Source organism: Haliotis rubra, unplaced genomic scaffold (assembly GCF_003918875.1).
Source record: "Haliotis rubra isolate DU_JTF1 unplaced genomic scaffold, ASM391887v1 Scf213, whole genome shotgun sequence".
NCBI lineage: Eukaryota > Metazoa > Mollusca > Gastropoda > Lepetellida > Haliotidae > Haliotis > Haliotis rubra.
The window spans coordinates 543,796-558,714 of NW_025766148.1; the positions used below are offsets into that span (position 1 = coordinate 543,796).

General features: G+C 42.5%; 1 protein-coding gene across 1 annotated transcript in view; it reads right to left on the reverse strand.

Annotated features, from left to right (window-relative positions):
- The window catches only part of LOC124276790, a 60,675-nt gene that overhangs the window by 10,407 nt on the left and 35,349 nt on the right, over positions 1–14,919 (reverse strand). The window contains exons 2-4 of the mRNA XM_046712440.1: positions 8,680–8,910; positions 7,752–8,117; positions 4,832–5,002 (exon numbers count right to left, since the gene is read on the reverse strand). Of these exons, the coding sequence (XP_046568396.1) occupies positions 4,832–5,002; positions 7,752–8,117; positions 8,680–8,910 (768 nt within the window). The remainder of the gene's footprint in view (positions 1–4,831; positions 5,003–7,751; positions 8,118–8,679; positions 8,911–14,919) is intronic.

Consider the following 14,919-nt stretch of genomic DNA (forward strand, 5'->3'; position numbering starts at 1 on the left):
AGCAGCCGAACAGTCTGCTCACACTACTTTCCCTTTCCGATACATGCCAACTGTGTGGAAACGTTGGTGATCATAACAAACCCCGAGTGGGACAATTAACGCTACTGTACAAATAACTAGGTTTATCGGTAATATTGCACAGCCTAAGAAATAACTGTCACCGATGTGTGTGTGTGTGTGTGTGAGAGAGAGAGAGAGAGAGAGAGAGAGAGAGAGAGAGAGAGAGAGAGAGAGAGAGAGAGAGAGAGAGAGAGAGAGAGAGAGAGAGAGAGAGAGAGAGAGAGAGAGAGAGAGAGAGAGAGAGAATTGTAATCTTATTCTGATGGGTGTTTTATTTGTAGGTCTGTTAATCGTGAGATATATATCATTATCAATCAGTTGTCAATGGTACAGCTTTCTTTATATTTTTGAAGGACTGTACTTTAAAGTATTCATAAAAGTGAAAATTATCTTTAAATTGAACTGCCTTTGTTAAACATGATTAATTAATGTGGTCATTGGAACGTTAAATATTTATATTGTTTTTAATTATTTGAGTATAAATTTTGTTCATATCAGTTTTGTTTAACTAAATGGTTATTATCGTCATTTAGTGACCGTGAGTTCTACAGAGGTGTGGTTCAAATGTACATCAGAGACAAAAAGATGAAGTAGACTATACAGTAAAACATGCTTTCAACCTGACCCCGTTAAACCGAACACATCGTCGTTCAGTCATATTGTTGGGAGCGGTGGTCTACATTTAAAGGCGGTACTCCGCACCTACATGCACGGCTAGCTGACCCGGAACTGGTTCATCTGGGATTTCACAGAAAACGCAACCATTTGGATCAACGACACTATGCTTTTACCTAAAGGTTATCAAAAATATTAATCATCATCACGGTGAGTCAACATAGTCCTGTAACGGATCAAAATAAATTTCCTCAAAATGCTGTTAAAACCAATCTGATAATGCGGATCATTACAAGATTAAATATTGATGACGAACATCCTATGAACGAAGACATCCTCCAGTTTGCACGTTCCACACGAAGTAGCGCCTCCTAGTGGATGCGCATCCACATTTTGACACTTTCCGGAAGTTCGATCAATCTCTGGGGTCATTGTTTCCGTCCGCATATTGATTCTGCCGGTCACACAGTTATGATCATCTTGATCTTTTTATTTGATTGTGTATGAACTAAAGTTCTGTCGGAAATAGATAAAAACTGGGTTTTTTCACATTTGTATCTACAATTTATGTAGTTGATATGTAAAAGTGTGAAATATCTGTTAAACTAAGTTCGGCCTAACTACAGTCTCAGTGGTAGGGACATAGGAAACGTAGAAAAAGGACTTTACTGAGGGGAGATTAGTGCAGAAATGAGCAATGCGGGTTTTTTCTAAAAGCGACTTATTGGAACAGACCATGGCTTTATGAGTGAGTTAAGATTTTAAGTCACATCGGCAGTATTGCAGCCATGGCTTTATGCATTTAGTGTGAAATGATATTGTTTTACAAATTACACTTTTCAAATGCCCATTTTGAAATTAGACTTAGCTTCATTATAAACGATAGCTGACGTAAAAAATGAAAACTTTAATACTGAAACTATTAAGGATGTAGCTACCATGGAGTCTCACTACCACTATGAAAACGAACAGGGAGAAGGGGTCGTCTCAAAAGCAAAACCAGGACTGGTGTCGCAGATGGTGGTTGGGGTCGGGCTGGGTAGATATCTGGATTGAGATACCAGCTAAGATAAGATAATCCTTTAGGGGAATTAAACTAGGGAAGTCAACAGCATGTCATAACAATTTACAAAAAATATCCAGTCCTGTCGATCTTCGGGTGATCATGCCACCTATATATTTTGAGACATTTAATACGATGGCTGATTTAATCGTTTCTATGGGTATCATACTCTTTCACATACACCTTATGAAAGAAAGACACGCAAGATGTTAATCAACAGATGAGACATGAAAAAGCATAGATATCTTTTAGATGACCCCTTGTACCTGTCGGCAGCACATGTATTTCATGCCAGGTGAGTCGACGGTCAGTCGTCATACCTGCCTGAGCGACCTATATACTACTTTCACTTTGCGAACAATCACAGAAATACACAACCTTATTTAGCAAGATTCTTAATTTGAAATTGTATCCATTTAAAACTGGATAAATAATGTGGTAACACCTTATTTGGCAAAGCGTCACTTTAATCTAACCTTATGCACTTGATACATGAGTAACAATAAAAATGGTTTTCATGTCACCAATCAACCATTTTGCAAATCACGGAACGAGTCACTGACAAGTACACAACACCTGTCAGTAGCAGGTATGGGATCCACAAGATGCAATGACATACTGGAACCTAGGATCCATGCTTACAATAAGCTTAGATATTTAAATCAAATTTGACCCCACATCATAGTTTTCTGTTGATCCTTAGCAAATTGTGAATAGTAATTGCCATCTATTGTCTGATATATTGTTTTCAGCAGCTATTCGTATTTTTTCTAAGTTTTGCCCGATTTTACGAGTAAACACTTCCTGGATATCCTATTAAGCATCCAACTGAATGCCAAGTTAGGCCGATGTGGGTTGTTTAGACATATGCTATTTGCAACTGTATAAATTTTAGGGATACAGAGTAACAGCCTAAATAAGTTTTTTTTCTCTATTTCCGACAGTACTTTAGCGAAGCGATGCGTCTTGGGAATGTTTGGGCGCTGGGGTAGCCTGTGGTTAAGGCGATCGATCGTCACGCCGAAGACCCGGGTTCAATTCCTCACGTGGGTACATTGAGTGAAGACTGAAGAGGGAGGCTCAATGACATCTTCGTCAGAGATTGAGATGTACAGACTGTAGGTAGCTGGCATCGACGTGACTGGCAGAGGGTCGTCATCAAGAATGACAGTCGGTTCTCTCTGTTCAGAGCTGATCGAATATAGCGTGTTTACGGCCGAATGGAGAACGGATAGCGGTATGTTGTGTTCGAGGGTTGTTCTGTATGGTGAGAGAATTAATTTGTGGGAAGGACAAAACACCACCGATCATCGCTGATGAACATTTGACGGCATTCTTTGGATGGCATTCTTCGTCCAACTGTCCCAACATTTCTACAACTGCCACGTAGTGTTCATTATCACCACGACAAAGGAGGCCCCATACAACTCAACGTCAACGTCTTGGCCTGCACCCTCCCTAGACATATCTCACAAAGAACACCTCTGGGACGACACTGGCTGTCGTGCTCGACAGCAACCACATCAACCGACAAGAACTGATCCAGGCCCTTCAAAAGGAATGGCGACGTATCCCGCCTGCCGTCACCAGGGGACTGTCTTTATCTGTGCGATGGAGGCTTTTGCGTGTCTAATACAGAAAGCTTGTTTTGCTGCCACACCTCAATCCTGGCAACTGTCCAATACTGACTGCTATACGGCTGTCATTATATATGTTTATATCCTTGAGAATTTAATCTTTTCAATTATTATACATTTTACTTCATGGTTGGTTTTTATACAAGACTGAATTGAAACGGGGTAAAGTTTCTTATGGACGTCAGTATAGTCGTATATGATCAATCTTATCAAGATTCTTTGTTCAGGAGGGGCGGTGGGGTAGCCTAAGGGTTAAAGCGTTGGCTCGTCACGCCGAAGGCCCGGGTTCGAATCCCCACATGGGTACAATGTGTGAAGCCCATTTCTGGTGTCCCCCGCCGTGATGTTGCTGGAATATTGCTAAAAGCAGCGTAAAACCAAACTAAGTCAGTCAGTCAGTCTTTGTTCAGGACAATTTGATCAATTTGAGTAAATCTACCAAAATCATTACAAGTTTTCAGTAAATTTGTAAACCGACTTAAAGGAATCAGACATTTAATAAATTCATTAATTTTACACACATTGACGTAAGACAATGAGAAGCATCTCCAGGACTGCGAGTGCATCGCGACTCTCCAACATCCAGTGACAAGCCGCCGGTAGGTCGCTCCCTCGGCGTTCAGCGCGCCTGTGTCTGTACTGGTGGTGTAATGCTATAATTTCTACAACTAGTAATTAGATAGCTATGCATTGTTCGGGACAAGTTCGCGTTGACCTAAATATTTTAGTAATAGACAGATTAAGTGTACAAGTGAATATGAGGCCGGCGCTTTCGGAATTTGTGTTTATAAATCTTAGGACTCTTCCGTTATGAAGGATGAGTTTAAATAAACAAATAAACAAATAAACAGAATCCGTTAAGACATAGCTTTATAGCACTGAATAATATACATCCATAATTATGATAGCGTTTTGTGCAAGTCATTCAACATGGCGCTGTCACAGCGAGAAATGGATATATATTACTGCAGTGTCATAACGGTACATTTTAACGGATCTGTGTTTGTTCAGTTTGAAACGTCTTGCAAATCGTGCTCAGACAAACCCCTAAAAATATCACAGTGAGGTACTTGACCTGGCATTAGGAATGACAGTCGTACACATGCAATATGGAAACTATTTCAGCAGACATAAACCAGTATGTGATTGATCTTTCGCTAGTAATCATCAATACACACAAACATTAAAAGCCAAAAAAGGCTTAATAATAAGTATTGGTGAAAATTAGTTTGCAGCTCACTTTGTACAGGCAAAACATGACAATATGTCGGCACATTGTGTTAGCTCCGTTCAAGTTATGGTAGCAGTGTCTCGAATATTCTTGTTAAGTATTCAATAACCAGCGGATGTCAATATGTAATGTCTTCCAATATGAAAACAGGTACGTCAAAATATATGCATGTTAAAGTACATAAACACAGGGCGAGCATGCTAGGAAATGTTCAGATTTACTTACCGGGAATCGCCGTTGACGACACCATTCCTGCAGTTGGATACAGCGGCCGCAGAATCGGTAGTTGTAAAACATCAGAGGATAAAACACGGCTTGAGGTTCTCAGACCTTGCGTACATGGCCCCGCAAACTTGAGTAACGGGGGCCGAACAGCATCTTCCGGTGAAGACGTCACTGGACCGGAAACGGAAATGACGTGGAGGATGTTAGAAGAATGCAGCAGTGTTTGTCTATCTAAGGAGGCGGTGAGCTTGTTGTTGATACATATAGCAGAAAGAAATGCGGTTAACCGTATACAGATTCAGGGCCAGATATGGTACAGTGTGGTCGTACATATGGATTGGATAAGCAGCATGGTCGGTGAAACTCCGTCACGTCTCAACATATTTGTTTAGACTTTGATACGTCGAACGGGCACGTGCTACTCCGATTCAGAAAATTTCCATTTCGAGATTTTTCTTATAATGTAACAGATTGAGATTACGGAAATGAAATAATTTTAGTTGTGGACTTCTGTAGATCTGATTAAAAGCAACATTAGATGAAGGTTAACAAATCCTTGAAACTTCAGTAAACTAGGTTTCTAACGAACAAGAACTGACGGATATATAAACGAAGTGGCTTCTTGTGCTCTATATTTCATTCAAGATGCTAATCGTCACTTGACCATTCATTCATGTATACTGGATCTTGTACCTGCACAATGGGCCGGTGGCCCCCTTACTAAAACACAGTTTGGATTCAAAATGCGAATGACGAACTCGGGTTATAACGAAGTGAGGTAAATGGCGCCATTAAATTCGTTACAACCGTAGTTTACTATATGTATCGGGGCGATGGGGTAGCCTAGTGGTTAAAGCGTTCGCTCGTCATGCCGAAGATACGGATTGATTCTCAACATGTGTACAATGTGTGAAGCCCATTTCTTATGTCCCCATCGTGATATTGCTGAAGTATTGCTAAAAGCGACGTAAAACTAAAGTGAGTGAATGAGTTTTGTTTTACGCCACACTCAGCGATGTTCCAGTTATATGGTGGCGGTCTGTAAATAATCGAATCTGGACCAGACAATCCAGTGATCAACAGTATGAACATCGATCTACGCAATTGCGATTCGATGACATGTGTCAACCAAGTCAACGAGCCTGACCAACAGATCCCGTTAGTCGCCTCTTACGACAAGCATGGGTCACTATAGATCACTACTAACCCGGGTCTTTACGAGTCATAAGGAAACGGAGCTTTCCCGAGATATGTGGCACTCTAAACTTCCGTTAGGGCTACCGTTTAAATATAAGCTGACTAAGTTCTCCACTGACGTTCTAATCTGATAAGTAACTCTGTGACTGGTCGGACGAAAGGTTCTGACGTTACCCTTTATGGGAGGCTCTCAGCCAGAACTAAGTTCACTAACATTTGATTTTAATGAGATTAGGAGAAAAGAGTGAGTGAGTATGATTTTACGCCGCTTTTAGCACTATTCCAGCAATATCACGGCGGGGGACACCAGAAATGGGCTTCACACATTGTACCCATGTGAGGAATCGAACCCGGGTCTTCGGCGTGACGCGCGAACACTTTATCCACTATACTACCCCCACCGCCCCTTAGGAGAAAAGACAGAACTGGACACAGAACCGAATATCGAACACATGTGTGTTTCTTTAGGTAAAATATATATGCCTCAGATTGTCACAAATAGGTTTCACTAGGACATGCTTTATATCTTTACAATAAAAAGTAAAAAAAAATAAAATAAAAACGATGGAAACGATCTTCGGCTCTTCTTCCCAGGTAAAACATTAAATGAGTTAAAGCGGAGACAGAAGCAATATTTTAATATTATTAATAAAGTCCCGGTATAGATCAATGGATTTTGATATGAAATGTGAAATGATATTTCCAGCAGTTTTATCAGTTTTAAACTAAGACCATTCTGTGGAACATCCGGGTTATCAGGCATCTGCTCTGATACAGAATTGACTGGTCTCTCGATGTCTATACGACGCGCAGGGGGAATGGACTTAACAGTCCGGTATTTGGGTGAGTCGGGACATAGCCACTGTTTTTAGCCTGGTAATATTTTGATAACGCTTGTTTTTGTCAAATAAAATTTTGAAGTTCATGCTTTCTTCTGCCCGGCTCTTTAGATCCATGTGCGAGTGCAACTACGTTTATTGTAAGACAGTTATCACGTGGCTATTAAGTGGTAATAATGTAGGTAATTATATTGAAATTTTTAATTATTTTTACTTTCGATATCAAAGTAATATTAACTTAAAAATCTTGGATTAAGGATTTTGGTGTGAAAAATGATTGGGTGGAACCAGTATAAAGAAGAAGCAGTAATCCGTCTTCCACTTAAAACTAGTGTATTCCAGTGTTGTCTAGACAACATCGGCATTATTTCAGCCAGATAGTGTCTCTTTAGACACGAATCGGCCCGTGAAGGTCCGGGTTAGAATATTGATCTTCAGTAACCCATGCTTGTCGTAAGAGGCGATTAACGGGATCGGGTGGTCAGGCTCGCTGACTTGGTTGACATATGTCATCGGTTCCCAATTGCGCAGATCGATGCTCATGCTGTTGATCACTGGATTACCTGGTCCAGACTCGATTATTTACAAACTACCGCCATATAGCTGGAATATTGCTGAGTGCGGCGTAAAACTCACTCACTCAATGACTAGACAGGAATCAGCGAAGTAGACATATAAGATTTAAGAGAATCATTGTGAGATTTATTGAGTAAATGAGAATTCTAACGTTACCAATACCCCAGCAATATCACGGCTGAGGACACTTAAATGCTGTTTCACATTGTACTCATATAGGATCGAACCCCTGCTTCGGCGTGACGAGCAAACACTTTAACCACTGGACTACCCAGCCATCCCTCCCACATCGTGACGTGTTTACCTACCTGCGTAAGACAACCAGAATCGCACGTTACTTCCAGGCCTCGTCGTCATCAGCTCCACGCTGACGGTGCCACAGGCTATAACTTCGGTCGTGTTTGCGGGCATCTTGTCGCAGTATTTCACAGACACCACGAGACCGGTGTCGCACACCTGGTAGGTAACGTTCAAGGCGCTGTAACATTCCATGGAGGAATGCTCGGAAGACACGTCGTGGATGGACAGATGGACAAACCTGTCCTCCGGGGCCGTCACCCTCCACAGACAGCTCCGAGACCGGAAGGCCGCTGGGTAAAATGGCGTCTGGATGTGGCCCTCCCGCCGCCATATTGTTTCTACGGGCCAGCCGCATTCATTGCTCATTGACGAGGCTGTAAAGAGCGTTATAAAACACAATACCATAAACATCGATCATAGACACAATAATGATAATATCCTTTATTGTTATATTAACTGATTGCATCTTGTTTGATGCCGCACTCAGTGATGTTCCAGTTATGTGACGGCGAACTGTAGAAATCCGAATCTGGACCAGACAATTCCGTCACAGAAACCAAGACAATCAGATTGCGCAATACGGAAGCGATGGCATGAATTAAACATTTTTCCGGACTCCACCAAAAAAGTTCTTTAAGAAACTATCATTAAAATTCTGACACAGCTCACTATTTGTTACGAGGGAGGAGTGCAGAGAAAGGGACAGCCAGGTGTGCGAGAAAGGATGGAGACGGCACAGCACAGGCTAATGGTGGGCACTTATGCACGTGCTTCTCTTGGTGGAGTCCAGAAAATTTTCAAATATAAGAAAGCTGTTGGGTATTAGTAAATGATAAACATGTGTACTATTTACATTTATGTGGCAATTTTGTACAATTATAAAATTTGCAAAGTTTATCTTTACCCATGCCCTTTCTAGCGCAGTGCCTCTCTTACCTGAAACACACACGTATCGGACCCTGAGGGGGTCCGTCCGCCGCCTGCACATCCTCGAGGGGTCACATGATCTCGCCCCCATACACATCTGGCGGATGTTCTGATACGCCGCGTCGTTGGGTGTCCCCCTGAAGTTGGTGACGCTGTCCACGAAGATCAAGGAGTTATTGTCGCAAGCGAAGGATTCGTCTCTCGGGCGAATGTTGCATATCAGCCATTCACAGGCTTCTCCTGAAACAAACAATAGGTAGGTAAGTGAGTGAGTGAGTGAGTGAGTGAGTGAGTGAGTGAGTGAGTGAGTGAGTGAGTGAGTGAGTGAGTGAGTGAGTGAGTGAGTGAGTGAGTGAGTGAGTGAGTGAGTGAGTGAGTGAGTGAGTGAGTGAGTGAGTGAGTGAGTGAGTGAGTGAGTGAGTGAGTGAGTGAGTGAGTGAGTGAGTGAGTGAGTGAGTGAGTGAGTGAGTGAGTGAGTGAGTGAGTGAGTGAGTGAGTGAGTGAGTGAGTGAGTGAGTGAGTGAGTGAGTGAGTGAGTGACAATTTTCCACCTTTGTGACGGCCGGGTGAGAGCGAGAGATGCTCCGTCTTATTTAACAAATGACCAACACTATCAACGATTCTGTTTGTCAAAAGGTTGGCCGTAAATAACAATGATTCGATTATTTCAAGTTAGAGATCGCCTCATCGACACATCGTTAGTCACAGATCATGATTAGGCCGATTCTCGAAACTCATGGTCATCGACTCCTGACACACGTAAGGGACACAACTCTGCAGCGAAGGCATGATGACCAGGGATAATATTACTAAAACTAAGTGTACAGATGCTTCTTTTGCATGCACGACTCATGCAGTGTTGAATAATACCGTTGATATATCAGTATGCTTTCTGTATAGAGAAGCCAATCTGTGGTTAGTCTGTAGTCTGCTCCAAAACCGTAATATCTACTTTCCGACTCGCCGATCATATATAATGATATTGCCCAAGGTGAAGACATTCTCGATTTCCACAGGTTCACACTCTTAATCTCCTATCTTCGTTTAAGTTTATATAAATGTAAATATTTATTTCATCTAAAAATTACAATTCGCCAAAGACAAAAATATCCCATGTTTCGGAAATTATCCCATGTTTCGTAAGTGCAATTATTGAAGCATTCTGATGAATAGTTTCTACAACTGATAATATTCCAAGAAATCAATAGCCAATGTGAAGGTGTTTTCAAAAAGGTGAAACTGACGCAAATACAGGTCATTATGAAAAGTTCAAGCGAAATTATATAAAATAACTATAACAATTAAGGTATTAGTCGAAAAAACACTTGAATCGGCAGAATTACGATCTCTACTGGTTTTCCCAGTATGGAACTATGATTCTTTATTAATAAGATATATGATTCGGAACAGTTAAGAGGGAGGCATGATTCATTCAGTTCAATCTGGAGTGAGCGAATTTAGTTTTACGCCGTTTTTGGCAACGTTCCAGCAATATCACGGCGGGAGACACCGGAAATGGGCTTCCCACATTGTAACCATGTGGGGAATCGAACCATGGTCTTCGGCGTGACGATCGAACGCTTTAACCACTAAGCTACCCCACCGCCCCCAGTTCGATCTGGCACAACCGATATGAACGTTGGTTGTCATATCGATTCCTAAATACGACCACACTCCGCCCCTTGGTCTCCTAGAACCATGCCGTTATTTAACAGCCGTGTCAGTCAGAAGTTCCAGCCCCATTTCCCCCCGATAATGTGGTTTGGTCTCTCAGCGCTACACCTGTAGCTAACATCTACGACATTCTTGACGTTGACCCCGACTTCACATCGAGCTGACCCGCCGTTACAGAACTGGAATACTGTTCAAAACGGTGTTAAACCCAACTCACTACACAGGTCGAAGGGCAAAACAATATTGAAAAAACGGAACCTCTTTGATAACAATCACACAGACTCTCGCCCATCTGCCAAACATCTGTAGACTACGGAAATACGGTCTCGAGGGTATACCGGAGAGCGCATGCGCTCTCTTCGGACCACGTGCACTTCGATTACAAGCTTAACTTGTAAATATCATTAGCCAAGCAGCCACCATGTCTAAGGAAGACCGAACGCGTTAGCTAATCATGTTTACATAGATATGCCGCCTAATATCCACGACGACTTGAAGACCTAGGTTGGCGTATTACATAACAGCAGTGTACGTGTGGAGCGGTGTTCGCCCGAAGCCATGTTTATTCCGCACCGCTCTTACCCCGAGAGCCTCGTTATCAGTTCTTGTCGGAAAGGTCAGCGTAAGCACACAATAACCAAGCTTCGGTAATACTCGCGTCTGATCTTACAGATAACTGCCTGTGATTCCTAAGCGATTCGCGTGTTATTCCACATCCTGTTAATTACATCGTTAGGGGAAGGGGAAAGGGGCGAATGTGCCAAGGGGCACTGCAGCGGTAACAAAATGTCAGCACGTTTATTTTCGGTGGTAAGTGAAGATTGTGGGAGGTTTGTTTTGAATTCCTTGTCGGCAGCGATGAAAAATCGCACTCACGGCTTCATTATTTGACGTTTGGAATCTGTTTAAAAAATGTTCACAGCACACTGGAATTCACCATACACTCTTACAACCAGCATGTCTCTCTAACTGGAACTGCAGCAGCCTCCGACTTCTTACAATGCCATTGAGATGTACACGCATTAACAAGGAATTAACTCGACCAGCTCAGAGAACAATATTCGTTCCAAGTCCGTTGCAAATGATAGCAAAAATCATTAAAATTTAGATTGAAAAATCCAAGTTCCTCCGATTTTACGAAAATATGAACATCAAAATTCAGTTTTGAACAATGTCTATTTTTAAAAAAAATTTGAATCCTACATAAATTCCTGGGTAATCCAGTGATCGACATCACGAGCACACAAGTCGGCGAGCCTGGCAACACGATCCCGTTTGTTTGTCGTCTCTTACGACAAGTATGATTACCAAATGTGACCAGGAATTCTTTGGTTCCATCATTCGCAGAGACCGAGCACCGTGGTGCTAAAACGTTAATAGCGGAACCGAGTTCACATACAACCATTTTATTAAAAGGCTTTTCATAAATTAAGCAAATCAAAGTGGCGTCATATCTTAAGACGTACTCCCGTGTTGTTTAATAAACAGATTCTCTGTATATACAATGATTTGATGTACTTCTCAGCCGTATGTGGAATACATCAGTGTTATCACTCAGTCGCAGCATGTGCTTGCTTAACGACGTCCTGCCTGCTGTATCTTTAACATCATGAGATGGAGCTCCGTCAGTTTCAAACGTCTCCCTACTCTCAACGGGCAAATTGGTTAACATCTGACATAAGGTTAAAGGTGAGGTGAGGTGAAATTTGGTTTAACGTCGTGCTGGAGAATATTTCGCTCATATGACGACGTGCATGCGTGTGTATGTGTATGTGCGGCTGCTTGTACTAGCCCAGACTTAAGCTGGTTTTTTAGTGCTAGCCCACTGAGATACCATGCCACAGTGAAGCATGAATACCCCACTCAGACACATTATACTGACTCCGAACAGACCAGTCCTTGTTGTACCCATTAATGCCGAGCGCAAGGCAGGGACCAACAAGTACCATATTTTAACGTCTTTTGGTATGACGCGGTCGGGGATCTAACTCGCGACCTTCTGCTCTCCGGGCGGACGCTCTAACCACTACACCACGGAGGCGGCATAACGTTCAAGGACAGAACATACTGAAACCCGCTACAGCAGCCAGATCAACTCGCAGGAGGGTTTGTAAATAGTCGCCTTCAGTAAGTGAGTGTGGTTTTACGCCGCTTATAGCAATATTCCAGCAATATCACGGCGGGGGACACACGAAATGGGGACCCATGTACCCATTAGGGGAATCGAACCCGGGTCTTCGGCATGACGAGCGAACGCTTCAACCACTAGGCTAAAAGCATTTGTAATAGCGTAACTCTGTAGAAGACAATGAAAATTAATAAAAAGATGATATTAAGCGTGGTATCTCTAGGGACTTGCAGGTTGCTTGTATGTTTGTTGTTTGACGCCGCACTCAGAAATTTTAGATCTCTGCGACAGCAGTCTGTAAATAGTCGAATCTGGACCAGACAATCATGTGATTGATATAATCAGCATCGATCCAAACCGATCCCGTCTGTCGCCTCTTACGACAAGCTTGAGTTACTGAAGACCAATTCTAACCCGGATTTTCACGGGTCGTGCTGTTAAATTCCGGCTGACATCATTGTACAACCAGTCGAACACACATGCATACACGTCGCTGAGTACAAAAACCTTGAACACGAGTTAAACTAATACCAATTTACTATCATTAAGGTGTTTTCTCAAGTAATTCTCCATTAATTCCAAGGCCTTCTTTAGGTAGCATCACCCCGATAAACAGTTAAATGAAATTCATCATTTCATCATTTCGAGTCCAAACCCCAACAACCCCCCACCCGCCCTTGAAATGTATTACATGTATATTTATTACGATTATTTCGAGGGGTTAGGGTTTAGGTTAAGGGCTAGGTTTAGGTTTAGGCTTTTTTAAATAAAAACTGTAGGCCTATATTCTTAGGCATGGAATGGTTAAAAAAATACGGGCGTTACGGGCGGAAATATTTTCCATGTCTTTACCCTTAAACCCTGTTTTTACCAGTTTGCCTGTCATGTTTTTTTTTATCCTGCCTGCATGACCGTCCCTTGACCATCCACACCCATCTTTCCGCTCAACTCCTACCAACAGATTCTCAGTGACCTCTCCCTAACGTTCCCATGACCATCCCTAACTAAAACAACACAGGCCAGATTAATCCAGATGCATTCTGTTCTTTCAATCTCTGACATTTTCCTTCCTACGATATCTCCTATCGGAGTCAAACCAGCCCGGCCCGCTTTACGATAAGGACCGGCGCCCCATGGAACCTTGGCCGTATCCAGTCAAACGGTGCTTTCTTCCCCGTAACCAACAGACCCGCGTGTTATGCAACCGGCACGAAGTTCCTGTGGAAATTCTTTAACCTGTGGTGGTATGTATATTCAAATAACATGAAAGGCGCGCCAGTGCGCACGTGCTTCACGTGCATGCAATACAGACTCAGAAATTCCCGCGCGTGTTTGGCATGTTTCCTTGAGAAAACAATTAGCGCCGCGAGAGTTCTACCTGAGTGTTCCGTAAGACGTTCACAACGCCGAACCCAGTGGAATCAATATCTTCAAAGTATGGTACAATGTTTTCCCTTACTTAATGATCTGCTAGTCTGTGAGAATCACAAATTCCCGTTCAACCAAAATGCTTTTTATTGCTGGAACTGTTTTGATGCAAATATGTAAAATTAATTCAGACTTTTGCGATCGTCTTATAGCTGGACCTTGCTTGAAGCTTGCTTAAACAGCTATTTCTTCCATCTAGGAGGAACGGGACAGTATTCAAGTTGCATTAAGCTCTAAATTCAGTAGACCCGTGAAGATCCGGGGTACAATAGGTCTTCAGCAACCCATGCTTGCCACAAAAGGCGACTATGCTTGTCGGAAGAGGCCACTAACGGGACCGGGTGGTCAGGCTCGCTGACTTGGCTGACACATCGGTTCCCAATTGCGTAGATCGATGCTCATGCTGTTGATCACTGGATTGTCTGGTCCAGACTCGATTATTTATAGACCGCCGCCATATAGCTGGAATATTGCTGAATACGGCGTAAAACTAAACTCACTCACTCACTCACTCTAAATTCAGTGATTGACGTCATGAACATCGAATTTATCCAATGGGGGATACGATGATGTACGCCGCTTTTAGCAGTATTTAGCTATAATTTAGCAATGCTACGGCGGGGTACATAAGAAATAGACTTTGTACCCGTGTGGGGAATCGAACCGGGTCTTCGGAGTGACCAGCGAACACTTTAACCACTTTATTTAACTACCCCACCGCTCCAGTAGGAGTGAATTTATTGCTACCACAGCCCCCAAATGATGTTAATATTTCTGCTGTGGTATGATCTTCATGTCTTTTATTTTTCTGTTTCTTTAAACAAGAAGACACGATACCGTTTATAAAGTAGTCAAATGCAAAATGTGTCATATTTGAGATTTCACTTTCTCAGTAAAGTACATATTCTTGTACGTTCAGGGGTTGAGTCACCTTCGGGGACACAAGAAATGGGCTTGACACAGTGTAACCATGTGGGGAATCGAACCCGGGTCTTCAGCGTGACGAGCGAACGCCTTAA